Source organism: Capricornis sumatraensis, chromosome 1, assembly GCF_032405125.1.
Source record: "Capricornis sumatraensis isolate serow.1 chromosome 1, serow.2, whole genome shotgun sequence".
NCBI classification, from domain to species: Eukaryota; Metazoa; Chordata; class Mammalia; order Artiodactyla; family Bovidae; genus Capricornis; species Capricornis sumatraensis.
This window is the reverse complement of record NC_091069.1, coordinates 156,789,294-156,808,814: the sequence shown is the minus strand read 5'-3', so window position 1 is coordinate 156,808,814 and position 19,521 is coordinate 156,789,294. Positions and strand designations below refer to the sequence as shown.

Genomic DNA, 19,521 nt, shown 5'->3' with positions numbered 1-19,521 from the left:
GCAGAGATATCACTTTGCCAACAAAGGTCTGTATAGTCAAAGCCATGGCTTTTCCAATAGTCATGTACAGATGGGAGAGTTGGATCATAAAGAAGGTTGAGTGCTGAAGAACTGATGCTTTTGAACTATGGTGTTGGAGAAGACTCTTGAGAGTCCCTTGGACTGCAAGGAGATTAAACTGGTCAATCCTAAAGGACATCAACCCTGAACATTCACTGAAAGGACTGATGCTGAAGCTAAAGCTCCAACTGGGCCACCTGATACAAAGAACCAACTCACTGGAAAAGAACCTGATGCTTGGAAAGATTAAGGGCAGGAGAAGCATGACAGAGGATGAGATGATTGAATGGCATTGCTGACTCAATGGACCTGAGTTTGAGCAAACTCCAGGAGACAGTGAAGGACAGGGAAGCCTAGCATGCTGTGGTCCATGTGGTCCAAAGAGTTGGACACATTTGGTGACTGAACAACAACTGTTTATTGGATTTTCAGTATAAAACACTATTAAATGATTTGTGAGGTTGACTCTATATGGATTATTGTATCATTCTAATAATCTTTAATCTAAACACCATTCAGTCATTTTTAAAGTAATTTTATTACTTTAATCATTTTTTTTTCAAATTCAACACAACATAATGATGACTTTTTCCCTGAATTAGATCCTCCTATGAAACAAAGTGACCTAACTAGAATCTAAGAGGAGTAGTGACAGCAAGGTGGCTTGACCTCACCAACAATTTTGCTGCTGGCCTGTCACTGTAAAGACACCCGATGTTCCCATGGGATATACTAACCACTTTTAATTAATGTCCACAAACCTCTGTCAAACAGTTCAGAATGGCTGACTCCTAGGGACTATGTGCTTTTTAAAAATCTACCTATGCATTGAGAAAAATAAGATAATTCAATTCGGACTATTGACTGAGAAAAATAAGGGGACACCTGTGACATCACTCCAAGTCATGTCCCCAGTGTTGGTAATGTAGCCATGGTGAGCTGAAGACAAAACATCATCAGCCTGACTTTGGGCAATATTTCTTTCCTCTTAGAGAAATTTACATGCTCAGCTGAAATAAACAATGAACACATTGAATTTTCTCCCCGTGAAAGTCAATGAACAATGAAGATCTTTCTTCTTCAACTTACTTTGATTTTTTCATGTATAGCCAATAGACGACACCAGCAACTAGGGCAGCGAGGAGGAGACCAACAACAATTCCCACAATTAGTTTTGCCTGGTCATTAACCTTTTCTTTGTTTTCATCTACAACAAAGAAGAGAAGCCCATGCAATTACAGACAATGCCAAGCATTTCTGAAAAGAAGTCAATCTAGTTATTATTTCTGATTAAAAATGACCAAGGCTCACTACCAAGAGTAACATGCAAACTTGTGCTTCTAAAGGATTAAAATTTTAGCATTCTTACTATCTTGTCTCATTTGCTGTTTTAATTCAAATCAAAATGTGGCAGCTAGGAAAATTACTTATGCAATGACACTTCATAAATCTTGAGCAGATAGTCAAGGAAGAAGAGCCGGCAGCATAGTACCTACCACTTATCTCGTCTGCCTCATCGTGTTCTGGAATACTTACTGAAATGAAAAATGTTAATATGAAATTAAAAACAAAATTTGTTGATATATGAAAGTCACCTTTACCATTATAGTATGATGTAATAATACTCTAAAATATCTATTCTACAGCTGAGGGTAGAAAAATTTACATTTAATAAAGCATGAACTTCAGTACAAAGAAATTCATCTTCTTTTAAAGAAAAGACAGTAGTTAAAACTGCAAAGGTATTGATCTACCATAGAAAACTTCACAACTGACGAGCTATAGTATTAATCTGAAATCCATATTAACTTTCCCACTATCTACCACCTTTTAATAGGATTTCTTTTTTTAGGAGAAACAAGTTGCAGTGCATGGAATCTACAGTGTAGTGTTTCTCAACTTCAATTTTCCTGCCTCAGTGGAGGAGAATTTATTTTCATACTCTAGTGTCAGAAATTTGCCACTTAGAGACATTTTCAAAGTGGTAGGAATGGTGGTTAAAACTGGGGACATCTCAGAGGTGAAGGTGCAATATATGTGATGCTTGTAAAAGCCCTCCAAATGACTAATAGCACTATGATCTTGGCCCATTTAAAGGATTGTCACTGCGGTGGATTATCATTTAATATTAGACTAAATAAATATTTTTCTATGAACATGGGCTTGCATCAGAATTTTCAGTGATGATTGTTAAAATGCAGATTCCTAGACCCCTCCTCATACCTACTATATTGGAATTTTAGGAGGTGCTCATTGACTTTGAAAATGATGGTATTAAATGTTGATCAAACCACTGCAAGGTCTATAAAGCCACCATTCAATGGGTTAGAATTAAAAAGAGAGACTTGCATTCAGGAAGAAAGGATAACTTCTCTTTTAGGTAGGACAAATCAATACTCACTGAATTGAATTCAGAGAAGTCAATGCACCTGTTTTAGAGTTAAATTCATTTGGTTCTTTTCTCCTGTCAATCCAAAAGGCTTTTATATTCCAGTCATATTCTGTTAAGAGCCATTATCTTTAGAAAATTATTTTCTCCTAGCTTCAGCTAATTCCTAGGCAGTATATCTCTATCTTGCTAAAATCACATAGAGAATTCCAACTGACTGAAGAATGAAAGTTTGGAGAGTCAGTTGGTATCCTGTCCAGATCTGAGTCTCAGTCTAGGCCAGCCCTGATTTAAGACTAACACAGCAAAATAAAGAAATATAGAATTGAAGATGAGAGATAACTTCAACTTAAATAAACAGCTCTTGGTATGTATCCATTACCTTGATTTCAGCATTGACAGATTTTTTTCACTTTCTCTGAGATTATCTCATTTGTTTGATATTTAACCTATGATTCAAATATGATATTCAAATGCATCAATTTTTGAAACTAGATTTTTGGATTCCTGATATCAGTTTTACTACCAATTTGCTGAATGACTTTAAGCATGTGGCATTCCTTTGCAAAAGAAGAGGATAAATACCACAAAGAATTGAAATGCAAAATAATATATTAAAGGGAATTAAAAATTTACTAAAATTAAAACTGTTAGAGAAATGTTTTCAGGTAATCTTTGAATCATCTGTACTGTGAACACAAAACATGGATTCAATAAGAGCAACATAGTCCTTATCCTCTGTTGATCTTGGAAATATTCCTGTACAAGATAAAGTCTCTGATCCATAAAACATGAAATGATTTAACCGTCAAGACAAGGATTGTAAAGAATGGACACCAGGAAAAAAAAAAAAGAACCTTATGATGATGATACCAAATGCAAAAGAAATAAAACTTACCATAATGCAGTACAGGAAGATGGAATTGAAGATTTTAAACTAATGAAGAATAACTTCAAATTTTCTTACTTTTTTTAATGCCAGAAATGAAATACTCACTCGCAGAGACATTCAAGGAGTTTACTGTTCTCTCCAGCTGGTTTTCTGCTGTGCAAGTTAATGTAACATTCTCTTCAGGGGAAATGATAATTTTACTATAATACCTGCCATTGATATATGGAGATTCCTCTGTCTGGAAAAAGAAAAGGAAAATGGCTTTAGAAATGGAAATGAATTAAAAACATAGGAAAGAGTAACACTGAATGAAACAAAATAGGTGTGGTGCTCTGTGGCATTATCTGGCATGCAAGGGTATATGTAAGTTCATAGATGAGACCATTTCAGGTTTATAACTACATCAGAGAGGAAAAAGAATAGTGAATCCATACTTGGATTTCTCTTTATGTTTCTATTATTAATTTTAATAATTAAACTAACTAAGCTCTTCTTTTGCAATAGATGCTCAAGTTAGTTTATATTTTGGCATGATAGTACCTATCTCAAAATAATTAGAGATTAACTCATCACCAGTTTTCTCCTAATAAACTTATGAGTTTAATTCTATTTGTAAACTACATCCTCAGTTAGTACAGCATGGGACTCTTAATCCCAGGGTGATGGGTTTGTGCCCTAAGTTGGGTGGTTGCTGTCCTATGTTTTGGGCTTCCCTGGTGGCTCAGCAGTAAAGAATCTGCCTGGAATGCAGGAGATGTGGGTTCAATCCCTGGATCAGGACGATCCCCTGGAGAAGGAAATGGCAACCCATTCCAGTATTCTTGCCTATATTCTTGCCTGGGCAATCTCAAGGACAGAGGAGCCTGGGGGACAACAGTCTGCAAAAAGGTTGGACATGACTTGTCGACTAAACAATAAAACTCATTCCCCTCCACTATAACGGTGAATTCTTTTATTTTAAACCATGATACATACGTGAATATGTATGTATGGTTTTCTCATGGGAAAACCAGACTCTCTTTCTCAATTTTATTGAGTTAAATACAGAGGATGGGTTCTTTGTCAGTGACTAGTGATGAGGGTAACCACTGCTATTTAATTTCTTCAAACATAAGAGACAATCCACACTACTCTCTTCTGGATTCTCAGTCCAACTCCACTAAAGCAAGCATGTACTTGCATTGTTTTCTGAGACATATTATACACACCATGTCCTCTAGTCCTCTATTGCTCTATATTTGCTTCTCAACTGCATTGTAAAAGCCTTGAGGACAGGAAAGAGCTTCATGATTAGAGATATCGTGGAGTCCCTGGGATAGGGGTGGGACAGAGGTATTAGTAGTTGTAAAATAATAGATTCACCATGTGATTGAGGAGGGAACAAATAAAAAAATTATGGCTGGATCAGCACAAGCCTAGGACAAGAAAAATAACATATCACCTAGTGGGCCAGAATCAATCCTTCTCCTTGACAATGAAGAATGGAATTATTATTTTTATCCTCATAGTAAGTTCACCTGCTATTTTTACAATTCCCACCAGTATTTTTCATATGACTTTCTCACTGGACTTTTCTCATATGACTTTTCTTGTTTTTATTACTTTATCTCTACAAAATGCATTTGCTTATTTCTAGGTTGACCTTTTAAATCTTTGTAACTTTTTCTTCATTAAACACTAATCTGATACTTATTTTTCTATTTTTTATGTTTGCATTACCCAGAAACAAAAGGTTTTTTGCTGTAATTATTAAATTGAACTAGAGAGCAAAAAAAGAATAGAGTAGAATAGAAACAGTCATTTTTGATGCTAAAAAAAAGATCTAAACATTGTCGGCAATTCAGGTCTTTATTCTGAAATCAAGAGCCTCTTTGTCATCCTCAGGCATGTTCTCTTGCTTGCGTCCCATCATATATAACCAAATCAGGAAGCCTTGGCTTGTGTCCACTCCTTTAGGGACATTCCGTACTTGAGTTATGCAAGTAAACATGCATCACCCATAGTTGAAAGAGACAAAATTCACCATGTTCTGCAAAACTTGACTACATAAGCTGGACCAGTAGCCCACCTTCCCTAGACAGAGAAAGAGTGGACACTTTAAATTACAATTCTGGTTTATGCATGCCTTCTCAGATTTCAACTGAGTTGAAAGCTGGGAAAGAGGGAACACAAAGATTCAAATAATCAAGTGGCTCATGTGGGTATTCCTGAGGAATCTTTAAGTGGCTCCACTGAGAAGAGGGACATGAAGACTGTCGTAAAGAGAATGGAATTAACAGTATGTCAGTAACACAAGTTGACTGGCAATTTAATGGGATTACAGATCTGAACAGTTTGTGATAAGCTAGATTCTCATATTTTTTTTTCAAAGAGAAAATTATTGGTAGTGTTCATACATTCTTAGCCTTTTACTACTGCAAACTAAAATGGTGTGACAAAGGTACAAATATTACTGTTTGGTTTACATACAAGTTTGTTCAGCAGAAATCATCCTAGATACTATATATTTAGCTAGCCTTACTTTGGCCCCAGTATACACAGATCAGACCATATGTTCACAGTGACTATATTCTTCACTATTCCCCAGGGCCCAGTCTCAAGAAGAAATAACCCATAATGTGCATAAAAGTAAGCAAAGTGTAAGTGAGGCCACTTATACTGAGATGTGGAAATTCAGGATGTAGGTAAATATATACCTTAATGTTTTAATCACCCAAATTTCAGGAATTAGTGACCATGGGATAATACCTAATTTATGTATTTTTAAAATTTATTTTTAATTGGAGGATAATTGCTTTACAGTGTTGTGTTGGTTGTTGTGGTACAACAATGTGAATCAGCCTTAAGCGTACATATATCCCCTCACTTGAGACTTCCTCCCACCCCCCACCCTATGACACCCCTCTAGGTCATCACAGAGCACCCTATGCTGTATGGCAGCTTCCCATGAGATATCTATTTTATACATGGTCATATACATACGTCAATACTACTCTCTTAATTTGTCCAGATACTGACCACAACAAAATAAGTCTTTCATGCTCCATGATCCTAGGATTTTAAATTTCTCTTTGAGCTATGGTCTTCCTTTGGAAAAATTAAGAAGTTAGCAAAAGCTTTCTCTGAGGACATACTGTGAATTTCATGTTGATAATTAGTTAGCTTACAGCTTAGGTGCCTAAATAAAACCCTACACTGGACCAAGTACAACACACAACAAGAAGACAAATACTTGCTTGGTTTATGACACTTCCACTGCCAGTAATTGTCCACTGTATAGCTGGCTTCGGAAAACCTTCCACATGGCAGATTATTGTTTTAGACAGTCCACTAGGATCAGTTTTCTTTGTCATTTTGATTTGAGGTTTCCCTAAAAATATTACAATTAAAATAAGATGTTGAACTGAGATCATAAAAGAAACAGATATTAAATTCTCAAAGAAAATTTTGAATTGGTGTTCACGTATTTTATTACCTTCTACAATCAGAGTCAATGACTCTCTTTTCTTTAATCCTTCAACCTCTTGCAGAGCTGTTTCACAGACATAGTTTCCAGCATCCTGATAATGAAGACTAGAAAATGATGGGCTAGATCGAAGCTTGATGTTATCCTGATTAAATAAAAAGTTAATTATGTCACATGGCACAATTATAGCTCTCCATGTATTTATTATATAATAATAAAGACTGAAATTATTCTTCTGGGTCTAATGAAAATTTCTTTTCTTAACTTCAAATGCTTTCGCAAATAGGCTTCCTTTTTCCTCTGTACTTTTAGAGTTAGACAAATCAGAGTTTTATTTCAGACTCTTCCATTTACTGAATTTATATTTGGAACAAGTTCATAAACTTCTGAGATTCAGCTTCCTTACTTGTAAATAGGGTAGTAATCTTACCATATTAAAGACAGCTATCAAGATATTGAATCTATTACAGAACAATTAAGACAAAAATGTTTTTTAAAGAAAACTTTTAAATGGCTTACTATACTAAAATTTCTATGAACAAAGAAAATGCAACATTTAACTTAGAAAATAATTTGATATATAGAAAATAATACTATTTACCAGGAATTGAAATGCTCCTAAGGCAACTAAACACAATCTTAAGATTATATGGACTTTGTACACTATAATTTTTTTTCCATTTCCATCAACTAACCAATAGCCAGGCAATATTGATCAGCACTACTGATATGAGTTATTCAATCAACAACAGTGACTGCAGCTTATGTGGAAACTGGTTTAACCAAGTAAACTTAGCTTCTCTAGTTCTGAGTAAAACACACCATGAGTGTTCATATACCAGAAACCTATCAAACCCTTTGACCATTAACTACCACAAACACATCATGTTAAGTATTCAGTCTATGGAGTGACATTTTAACTATCTGAGCAAAGGAAATGTGATGAAGCTGTGTTTAAGAGAAAATGAAATAATAAACAGAGTTTTAAGAGTTAAGATAACAAGTAACAGAGGATCTGGCATGAAAAGAGATCAAAAACCAATAGAAAATAATTTACATTTTCATCTAAAAGAAACATCTAAAAGAAACTTCCCACAACTTTTTACAAAAATAATTCTTGTCAACCCCTATTTTAAGTGGTTTGATATGTTTTTGTCAACTCATTACTGGTTAAGTGCTTCTGCTACATGTCACATTACAGGAATAAACAGACTGGGTGTATACTAGTTAAGGATTTGAGTGGAGGGAACATAGTAACAACCTTTCCCTCTGTTGATAAAGAAAAAAAGTGAATGTGAAGTGGCTCAGTCCTGTCCAACTCTTTGGGACCCCATGGACTATAGCCTACCAGGCTCCTCCGTTCATGGGATTTTCCAGGCAAGAGTACTGGAGGGGGTTGCCATTGCCTTCTTGACACAGGGATTGAACCCAGGTCTCCCACATTGTAGGCAGACACTTTACCATCTGAGCCACCAGGGAAGTCCTGGTGATAACCTTATCTATGTTGATAACCTTAGTTAATAACCTTATCTCAAATCACCAATTTCCAATCCTACTGATCTCACTCTAAAAAGATAACAGCAATGCTTGGGTCCTCAGATAATGACCTACATTTCAGATGATAACAAGAACATAAGCACTCAGGACAACATATTAAAAAGCAGAGACATTACTTTGCTGACAAAGGTCCATCTAGTCAAAGCTATTAGTCATGTATGGATGTGAGAGTTGGACCATAAAGAAAGCTGAGCACCAAAGAATTGACACTTTTGAACTGTAGTGCTGGAGAAGACTCTTGAGGGTCCCTTGGACTACATGGAGATCCAACCAGTCAATTGTAAAGGAAATCAGTCCTGAATATTCATTGGAAGGACTGAAGTTGAAGCTGAAGCTCCAATATTTTGGCCACCTGATGCAAAGAACTGACTCATTTGAAAAGACCCTGATGCTGGGAAAAACTGAAAGGGGGAGAAGAAGGGGACAACAGAGGATGAGATGGTTGGATGGCATCACCGACTCAATGGTCATCAGTTTGGATAAACTCAAGGAGTTGGTGATGGACAAGGAAGCCTGGCGTGCTAAGGTTCATGGGGTCACAAAGAGTCGGACACAACTGAGCGACAGAACTAAACTGAACTAAAACACTCAGGAAATACAGACTAAGCTCCTAGTATGTTCCAAGTGTTCTACTATGGCGCAGGGGTGAAAAGAGATCGCTACCATCAAGGAGCTACTAATTCATGGAACCCACATTCAGACACTTAAGGTCAGTCTCCAGAAAGGCAGAAGGTTATGTGACTAAAGTGTGGTGTTTATGCTCGGTAAGGCCTGAGCCTGATCCTCTACTCTGTCACCTATGAGCTCTCTGATTTCTCTCACTTCAAGTTCTTTCAAATAATGTAGGGAACTAACCATTTTCTTGCATATTTCACAGGGTTGTTATAAACACACTGTTAACAGTATTATGGGTTAAAACACACTGGAAATTGCTAAAATATATAACTGTATATGTGTGTGTGTCCATAGTGAAGTGAAGTCACTCAGTTGTGTCTGACTCTTTGCGACCCCATAGACGGTAGCCTACCACGCTCCTCCGTCCATGGGATTTTCCAGGCAAGAGTACTGGATTGGGTTGCCACATATGCATGTGTATTTGTTTAAAATTATTTAGTAGATACACATAATTAAATTAATGCCCCAAACTAAGTTTCTGGGCAACAATTACGGATGCCATAGTGATGTTGAGTACCTCTAAATTTTATTGTAGTAATCTTTATTATTACATATACAAAAAGAGAGTATGAGTTTGGCTGTATATACATATTACACATGAATATACAAGAGAAGCCTAAAAGGAGTCAGTCCAAAAGTGGAACATTACCAAGAATATTACTTACTTTCATCCACACCACAGTTGCATTCCTACTGGCAGATATTGTGCATGACACAGGCAGAGCATCGCCAATCTGCTTGGTCACCTCCCCACTTGGGTTTAAGGACAAATCCAAATCTGTGAAGCAGAAAAATATGCTTGAAATACAACTCCAGAAAGTAAGACAGACAAAATATTTTTGGAGAAAAATATAGATGAAAGAAAGAAAAACTCCTGCTAACTCTACTTGAAATTCAAAAGTGATTTATGTGACTGAAATAACTCAAGTGTACAATAATCGCTCTAGTTTTTCAAGCCAGCTTTGAGACCAGTTTGGACAAGTGCAAATGGTCAATTTAATTGATTATGCATTTATATGCAGTTAACATGATTGATGTTTTGAATGCATGTAAGTATTCATCTGGGGTCTATCACCTTCAGAAAAAAATTCTTAAATCAATTCTGGAAGAAAATAAAGAAAGATGATGACTAAGTAAATATTATGAAAAGAACTGATAAGACATACCATGGGAAATCAAGTATATTTAGACAGCAGGTGATAAACTGAAATATCATAAAGTGTTTACATGTTCCTTCAGAGAGAAATGACTACAGTAGCTATTTTAAAAAAATGCTATTCCATTTCTCATGTAGTTGAAATTTTAAATTTAATTTTTTTGTTGAAGGATAATTGCTTTATAGAATTTTGTTGTTCTCTGTCAAACTCCAACATGAATCAGCCATAGGTATACATATATCCCCTCCCTTTAGAACCTCCCTCCCATCTCCCACCCCATCCCACCCCTTAGGTTGATACAGAGCCACTATTTGAGTTTCCCGAGCCATACAGCAAATCCCCGTTGGCTATCTATTTTACATATGGTAATGTAAGTTTCCATGTTACTCTTACCATACATCTCATCCTCTCCTCCCCTCTCCCGAGGTCCATAAGTATATTCTCTATGTCTGTTTCTCCTTGTTGCCCTGAAAATAAATTCTTCAGTACCATTTTCCCAGATTCCGTATATATGCATTAGAATATGATATTTATCTTTCCTTTTCTGACTTACTTCACTCTGTATAATAGGCTCTAGGTTTATCCACCTCATTACCACTGGCTCAAATGCATTCCTTTCTATGGCTGAGTAATATTCCATTGTGTATATGCACCATAACTTCTTATCCATTCATCTGTCTATGGACGTCTTCCATGTTTTAGGTATTGTAAATAGTGCTGCAGTGAACAATGGGATACATGTGTCTTTTTCATTTTGGTTTCCTCAGGCTATATGCTTAGGAGTGGGATTGCTGGGCCATATGGTGGTTTTATTCCTAGTTTTTTAAGGAATCTCCAAACTGTCTTGCATAGTAGCTGTATCAATTTACATTCCCACCAACAGTGGAAGAGGGTTCCCTTTTCTCCACACACTTTCCAGCATTTACTGTTTGTAGACATTTTGATGATGGCCATTCTGACTGGTGTGAGGTGATATCTCATTGTAGTTTTGATTTGCATTTCTCTAATAATGAGCGATGTTGAGCATCTTTTCATGTGCTTGTTAGACATCTGTATGTCTTCTTTGGAGAAATGTCTGTTTAGGTCTTTCCCCACTTTTTGATTGGCTTGTTTGTTTTTATGGTATTGAGTTGTGTGAGGAAATTAATCCTTTGTCAGTTGTTTCATTTGCTATTATTTACTACCATTCTGAGGGTTGTCTTTTCACCTTGCTTGTAGTTTCTTTTGCTGTGCAAAAGCTTTTAAGTTTAATCAGGTCCCACTTGTTTACTTTTGTTTTTATTTCTGTTACTCTAGGAGGTGGGCCATAGAGGAACTTGCTTTGATTTATGTCATCAATTGTTCTGCCTATGTTTTCTTCTAAGATTTTTATAGTTTCTGGTCTTATATTTAAGCCTTTAATCCATTTGGAGTTTATATTTGTGTATGGTGTTAGGAACTGTTTTAATTTCATTCTTTTATATGTAGCTGTCCAGTTTTTCCAGCACCATTTATTGAAGAGGCTGTCTTTGTGCCATTGTATATTCTTGCCTCCTTTGTCAAAAATAAGGTACCCATAGGTGCATGGGTTTATTTCTTTGCTTTCTACCTTGTTCCATTGGTTTATATTTCTGTTTTAGTACCAGTACCATACTGTCTTGATGACTGTAGCTTTGTAGTATATCTGCAGTCAGGAAGGGTGATTCCTCCAGCTCCATTCTTCTTTCTTAAGACTGCTTTGGTTATTTGGGGTCTTTTGTGTTCCCATATGAATCATGAACTATTTTGTTCTAGTTCTGTGAAAAATGCCATTGGTAATTTCATAGGGATCACAATGAATCTGTAGATTGCATTTGGTAATATAGTCATTTTCACAATATTGATTCTTCCTATCCAGGAACAAGGAATATCTCTCCATCTGTTTACATCACCTTTGATTTCTTTCATTAGTGTCTTATAATTTTCTGTTTACAGTTCATCTCCTTCGGTAAGTTTATTCCTAGATATTTAGTTACTTTTGTTGCAATGGTGAATGGGATTGATTCCTTAATTTCTCTTTCTGATTTTTCATTGTTAATATATAGAAATGCAAGTGATTTCTGTGCATTGATTTTGTATCCTGCAACTTTGCTAAATTCACTGATTAGCTCTAGTAATTTTCAGCTACTATCATTAGGGTTTTCTATGTGCAGTATTATGTCATCTGCAAACAGTGAGAGCTTTACTTCTTTTCTGATCTGGATTCCTTTCATTTCTTCTTCTTCTCTGATTGCTGTAGCTAGGACTTCCAGAACTAAGTAGAACAACAGTGATAAAAGTGGACACCTTTGTCTTGTTCCTGATCTTAGGGGGAATGCTTTCAGCTTTTCACTGAGAATAATGTTCGCTGTAGGCTTATCGTATATGGCCTTTACTATGTTGAGGTAGGTTCCTTCTATGCCTATTTTTTGAAGAGTTTTAATAAATTGGTGCTCAATTTTGTCAAAGGCTTTTTCTGTATCTATTGAGATGATTGTATGGTTTTTATCTTTCAATTTGTTAATATGGTGTATCACATTGATTAATTTGTGTATACTGAAGAACCTTTGCATCCCTTGGATAAACCCAACTTGATCATGGTGTATGAGCTTTTTGATGTTTTGCTGAATTCTGTTTGATAAAATTTTTTGAGGATTTTTGCATCTTGTTCATCAGTGATATTGGCCTATAGTTTTTTTGTGTGGGTGTGTTGTCTTTGTCTGGTTTTGGTATTAGGGTGATGGTGGCCTCATAGAACGAGCTTGGAAGTGTTTCTTCCTTTGCAATTTTTGGAAAGAGTTTTAGAAGGATAGGCATTAGTTCTTCTCTATTTGATAGAATTCTCCTGTGAAGCCATCTGGTCTTGGGTTTTTGTTTTTTGGGAGATTTTTGATCACAGCTTCCATTTCAGTGCTTGTAATTGGGTTGTTCATAATTTCTATTTCTTCCTGGTTCAGTCTTGGAAGATCAAACTATTTTAACAATCTGTCCATTTCTTCCAGGTTGTCTATTTTATTGCCATATAGATATTCATAACAGCCTTTTATAGTCCTTTGTATTTCTGCATTGTCTGTTGTAACCTTTCCTTTTTCATTTTTAATTGTGTTGTTTGATTCTTCTCTCTTTTTTTCCTGATGAGCCTGGCTAATGATTTGTCAATTTTGTTTATCATCTCAGTAAACCAGCTTTTAGTTTTATTAATCTTTACTACTGTTTCTTTTGTTTCTTTTTCCATTATTTCTGCTTGGATCTTTATGACTTTTTCCTTCTACTGATTTTGGGACTTTTCTGTTCTTCTTTTTCCAGTTGTTTTAGGTGTAAAGTTAGGTTGTCTATTCAATGTTTTTCTTATTTCTTGAGGTAGGATTGTATTGCTATAAACTTCCCTCTTAGAACTGCTTTTGCTGTATCCCACAGGTTTTGAGTTGTCATGTTTTCATTGTCATTTGTTTCTAGAAATTTTTTGATTTCCCTTTTGATTTATTTGGTAACCTGTTGGTTATTTAGGAATGTGTTATTTGATCTCCATGTGTTTGTGTTTCTTACACTTTTTTTCTTGTAATTGATATCTAGTCTTATAGTATTGTGGTCAGAGAAGATGCTTGATGCAATTTCAATTTTCTTAAATTTACTGAGGCTTGATTTGTGACCCAAGATGTGGTCTGCCCTGGGGAATGTTCCATGTGCACTTGAGAAGAAGGTGTATTCTTCTGCATTTGGATGGAATGTCCTGAAGATATCAATGAGATCCATCTCATCTAATGTATCATTTAAGACTTTTGTTTTATTAATTTTCTGTTTTGATGAACTGTCCATTGATGTGAGTGGGGTATTAAAGTCTCCTACTATTATTGAGTTATTGTTAATTTCTCCTTTTATGTCTGTTAGTGTTTGTCTTATGTATTGAGGTGCTCCTATGTTGGGTGAATATTTTTAATTTTTATGTCTTCCTCTTGGATTAATCCCTTGATCATTATGTAGTGTCCTTCCTTATCTCTTGTAATCTTTATTTTAAGGACTATTTTGTTGATATAAGGATTGCTACTCCAGCTTTCTTTTGCTTCCCATTTGCATGGAATATATTTTCCAATCCTCTGATTTTCAGTCTATATGTGTCTTTAGGCCTGAAGCGGGTTTCTTGTAGACAGCATATATATGAGTCATGTTTTGTATCCATTAAGCCAGTCTGTGTCTTTTGGTTGGAGCATTTAATCCATTTACATTTAAAGTAATTACTGATATATATTCCTGTTGCCATTTTCTTAATTGCTTGGGGTTGATTTTGTAGATCTTTTTTCTTCTGTTGTATTTCTTGACTGTATAAGTCCCTTTAACATTTGTTGTTAAGCTGGTTTGGTGGTACTGAATTCTCTTAACTTTTGCTTCTCTGAAAAGCTTTTTCTTTCTCCATCAATTTTAAATGAGATTTTTGCTGGGTACAATAATCTTGGTTGTAAGATTTTTCCCTTTCAGTACTTTAAATATATCCTGTCATTCCCTTCTGGCCTGTAGAGTTTCTGCTGAAAGATCAGCTGTTAAGCATATGGGGTTTCCCTTGTATGTTACTTGTTGCTTCTTCTGTGCTGCTTTTAATATTCTTTCTTTTGTATTTAGTCTTTGTTAGTTTGATTAGTATGTCTCTTGGCATGTTTCTCCTTGGGTTTATCCTGTATGGGACTCTTTGTGTCTCTTGGACTTGAATGACTATTTCCTTTTCCATGTTGGGGAAATTTTCAATTATAATTTCTTCAAAAATTTTCTCATATCCTTTCTTTTTCTCTTCCTCTTCTGGGACCCCTATAATTTGAGTGTTGGTACATTTGCTATTGTCCCAGAGGTCTCTGAGACTATCCTCAGTTCTTTTTATTCTTTTTACTTTATTTTGCTCTTCAGAAGTTATTTCTACCATTTTATATTCCAGCTCACTGATTCATTCTTCTGCTTCAGATATTCTGCTATTTATTTCTTCTAGCGTAGTTTTGATTTCAGTAATTGTGCTGTTTGTCTTTGTATGTTTATTCTTTAATTCTTCTAGGTCTTTGTTAATTGATTCTTGCATTTTCTCCATTTTGTTTTCAATATTTTTGATCATATTTACTATCATTATTCTGAATTCTTTTTCAAGTAGTTAGCCTATTTCCTCTTCTTTTATTTGTACTTCTCTGTTTCTAGTTTGTTCCTTCATCTGTGTAGTATTTCTCTGCCTTTTCATTATTATTATTTTTAACTTATTGTGTTTGAGGTCTCTTTTTCCAAGGCTTCATGGAAAGTTGAATTCTTTCCTTCAAGAAGGTTGAATTCTTTCTTCCTTTTGGTTTCTGCCATCCTAAAGTTGATCCAGTGGTTTGTGAAAGCTTCTTATAGGGTGAGATTTGTGCTGAGTTTTTGTTTGTTTGTTTTTCCCTCTGATGGGCTAGGCTGAGTGAGGTGGTAATCCTCTCTGCTGATGATTGGGTTTGTATTATTTTTTTGTTTGTTGCTTAGATGAGGGGTCCTGCACCGGGTGCTACTGGTGGTTGGGTGATGCTGGGTCTTGTATTTAAGTGGTTTGTTTGTGTGAGTTCTCACTATTTGATACTCCTTAGGGTTAGTTCCCTGGTAGTCTAAGGTTTTGGAGTCAGTGCTTCCATTCCAAAGGCTCAGGGCTTGATCTCTGATCAGAAAAAAAGATTCCACAAGTGGCTTTTTATGGCATTAAGTGAGATTAAAACAGATATCAAAAAATGAGAAACCAAAGATGAACTGCGGACAAATGGCAGTTACAAAATCAGGCAAATAATAATTAAAATAATAGAATATACACACACATATATATACACCCATGAGCAAAGTCAAAACTGTCCAACAAAAATAAAGTACAGTCGATTGACCCAGCAAACAAAGGAAATAAACAATTATATTTACCAGTTAAGAATAAAACTAACTAAAGCACAAACTCAAAAGAAAAAAACCAAAAAACAAAACTAAAGCAAGGTGCCAAATGAGGAATAAAGCTATGAAAACAAAACTAACAAATATGTTGAGAGGAAAGAAAGAAAAGAAAGAAAGAATAGATATGCAAAGTTAAAGAGAGGTAGATGAAGATTTATACTTATTAAAGATTAACTGCAAGGGGAAAAGAACAGTAGGAAAGACAAACAAAGGAATAAATGTAGAGAAAATATAATAGGTTTAAAAAAATTAAAATTTAGAATTATTCAAAAGAGAAAAGGAAAACAAAACAAACAAACAAACCAAAAAAAACAGAAGAAAGAGAAAAAAAATAGAAAGGAAAACCACTGAACTTCAAAAGCCCAATGTAGAGGCAGAGGTTTATAACAACAATAAAAAGTGTGACTGAATATATATATATATATACACCTATAAGCAAAATCAAAACAGTCCAACAAAATAAAGTACAGTCAATTGACCCAGCAAAAAAAGGAAATAAAAAATTATATCTCCCAGAAAAAAAACTAACTAAAGCACAAACTGGAAAACAAAACTAAAGCAAAGTGCCAATTGGGGAATAAAGCAATGAAAATAAAACTAACAAATATGTTGAGCAGAAAGGAAAGAAAGAAAAAATAGATATGCAAAATTAAATAGAGGTAGATAAAAAAGATTTATATATCTTAAAGATTAACAAGGGGAAAAGAACAGTAGGAAAAGCAAACAAAGGAATAAATGTAGAAAAAATAATAGTAGTTTTAAAAAATTAAAAATAAAAAAAGAGAAAAGAAAAAAAATGGAAAATCCACAGAACGGCAAAAGCCCAACATAGAGGCAGAGGTTTATAACAATAAAAAAATGTGACTGAGAAAACAAAAATCTCAAAAGCTTAATTGGATTTCATAGTGACAATAAAATAGATGACTACAACAGAGGGGGTTCAAAAAAGAAAAACAAAAAGAAAAAAATCCAAAAGATTCTACAGAACAAGTCAAACATAAGTATAATAAATGTTTTTCTTGAGTCACTGCTGTCAGGGTCCTTACCCTTGCTGGGAGTCACAGTCTACCTAACCTCCCTAGAATGCCCTCCAACACTGTGCTGATCTCTGGACCTGCTTTGGGCAAGGCAACTCAGATTCAACTCAGATTCTGGTCCTACTCCTGTGTGTTCTTGCCTCCGATGTCCACAGCTATCAGAAAGTGAAAGTGAAGTCACTCAGTCGTGTCCGATTCTTAGCGACCCCATGGACTGCAGCCTACCAGGCTCCTCCATCTATGGGATTTTCCAGGCAAGAGTACTGGAGTGGGGTGCCATTGCCTTCTCCTTCTATTAGAACTAGTGCATTTTCTTTTGTGGAAGCTCTCAATGACCTTTTATATATTCCATAGACAGAGTCTGCCTAGTTGATTGTGTGGATTTAATCTGTAGCTTGCACAGCTGGTGGGAAGATTTGGGGTCTTCCTTAGCCACACTGCCTGTGTGTTTCAATTGTGGTTTTATTTCCACCTCTACATGTGGGTCATCCACTGAGGTTTGTTCTTGAGGCTGCCCTGGAGGACTTGGATTTGTCACTGTGAGGGCCAGGTGGAGGTGGTGCAGCTGCTTGGGTTGCAGGGGTTCTGGCAGCACCAGGTACTCAGGGGAGTTGGCAGCTAGGGCAGCAGGGAATATAGTGCTCTAGAAGGGTATGGCAATCAGTATTGGCCAATATGCTCCAGTATTCTTGCCTGGAGGATTCCCCTCCCTGACAGAGAAGCCTGGCAGGTCACAGTCTACAGGGTCACAAAGACTTGGACAGGACTGAAGTGACCCTATGCGCATAGACAAAAGACTTCTTTTGCCTGTGGCAGTTCTGCCCCAGTGAGAGTTGAGTGTGAAGGTGGCGCAGGTGTTTGCCTTGCGGGGACCTTGGCAGTGCCAACTGTGCAGGACACGGACTGCCTCCCTGCAGGAATTATGGCCCGATAAGAGTCTTTTTTCGAGCCTCTTGTAGCTGGTGATCAGAAGGCCTCTTTGGCCAGTCTTTCTCCGTAGCTCCACCCATTCAGGCATTTAGTGGGTTCCCTTGCCTTAGGTCCTTCTGTGTTGTTCGGCACATAGAGGGGGCCCCTGGCTGGGGTCCTACTCTAGTTCTGCACCTGGGTGGGGTCCTACTTTGTAGTTCAGTGCGTCAGGTGTTTGATGGGCCAGCGTCTGTATCGTTCAGCTGCTCATGCTGGCAAGTGGGGAGAAAGGCTATGGTGATGGCTCCACCCGCTACGTGTGACTCGGCATTACTGCCTTGCTTCCATGGCTGCCTGGCTTTCCTCCACTGGCATTTCCCACCAAGACCTCTTCCCTCACATCCTCTCGATCTGTCTCTCTGCAGTGAACAGCATCCCTTGCTCTGGGATTGCTCCACAATCTCTAAACCCCAGCTCCCAGCCGCTGCACCTTCCAGGGGACCAGCATCCTGTCTGGGGTGTGTAAGGCTGCAGCAAGGACTGTCTGATTCTCATTCCATTTAAACTGCCACAGATCAGCTGTTTCACTCTCAGCCTTAAATACTTCTCCTCTGACTCAGATAATTGCCTTGATGTAGGGATCGACCATTGCTTCATTTCCCCTACCCAAGAAGGGAAAGTCCAGTCCTACTAACACTCCTGGTTTTTCCCCTAGTTCCTTCATCCTACTGAACTTGGCGTGGTTTTATATATTCTTTTCCACTGGTCAGGTACTCCTAATCTGCTCTCAGCTGGTGTTCTGCATGCACCTCTGTGTCTGAAGGTGTATTCCTGATGCATCCGTGGAGAGAGAAGTGTTCCACATCCCCCTACTCCTCACCATCTTGTTCTTCCCAGCTGAAGTTTTAAATAAGATTTATTGTTAGGTACATTGTCAGCAGACACCATTTTTTAAAAACACAGCATAAACACATCTAAGGAAGTATAATCTTTAAGATGGAAAGTAATTTCTATAAAAAACTACTGTCATAGTATGATTTGTATAGGGAAAATCCAGTTCAATAGAACCTTTATTGTACAGCTACTATGTTTCAAGCACTGACAGGAGATACTAAGGTGGATAATGAGCTTACAATTCACAATTTGAGGTAGAGGTAATATGCACTCAACTATGTGATGACACTACATAGCAGCATGAAATCAGTACCTAGTGGTAAATGTGTTATAGATTAGGAGCTCAAGAAACATTTGCTGAAAAACTAGAGTAAAGGCTACAGACAGAGGTACAAGCAAAGACTTATGGGAGAGTGGAGAACAGAAACAAACTGGGTTTCAAGGCAGTAATAAAGATTTTGTATGGGAGGTGATATCTGTTTGAGGTCCCTGATGGTTGAGAAGGGCTTTGATAAGTGGAGATGTTGGTAAAACTTCTGCCACATAAGCAAAGGCAA

At 36.6% G+C, this 19,521-nt stretch overlaps 1 protein-coding gene across 1 annotated transcript in view; it reads right to left on the bottom strand.

Moving 5' to 3' along the window:
- LOC138076088 (CD166 antigen-like) overlaps nucleotides 1-19,521 on the bottom strand; it is a 51,153-nt gene that overhangs the window by 18,610 nt on the left and 13,022 nt on the right. The window contains exons 4-9 of the mRNA XM_068968298.1: nucleotides 9,705-9,817; nucleotides 6,817-6,952; nucleotides 6,574-6,711; nucleotides 3,447-3,575; nucleotides 1,557-1,595; nucleotides 1,150-1,267 (exon numbers count right to left, since the gene is read on the bottom strand). Coding sequence (XP_068824399.1) covers nucleotides 1,150-1,267; nucleotides 1,557-1,595; nucleotides 3,447-3,575; nucleotides 6,574-6,711; nucleotides 6,817-6,952; nucleotides 9,705-9,817 — 673 coding nt within the window. The remainder of the gene's footprint in view (nucleotides 1-1,149; nucleotides 1,268-1,556; nucleotides 1,596-3,446; nucleotides 3,576-6,573; nucleotides 6,712-6,816; nucleotides 6,953-9,704; nucleotides 9,818-19,521) is intronic.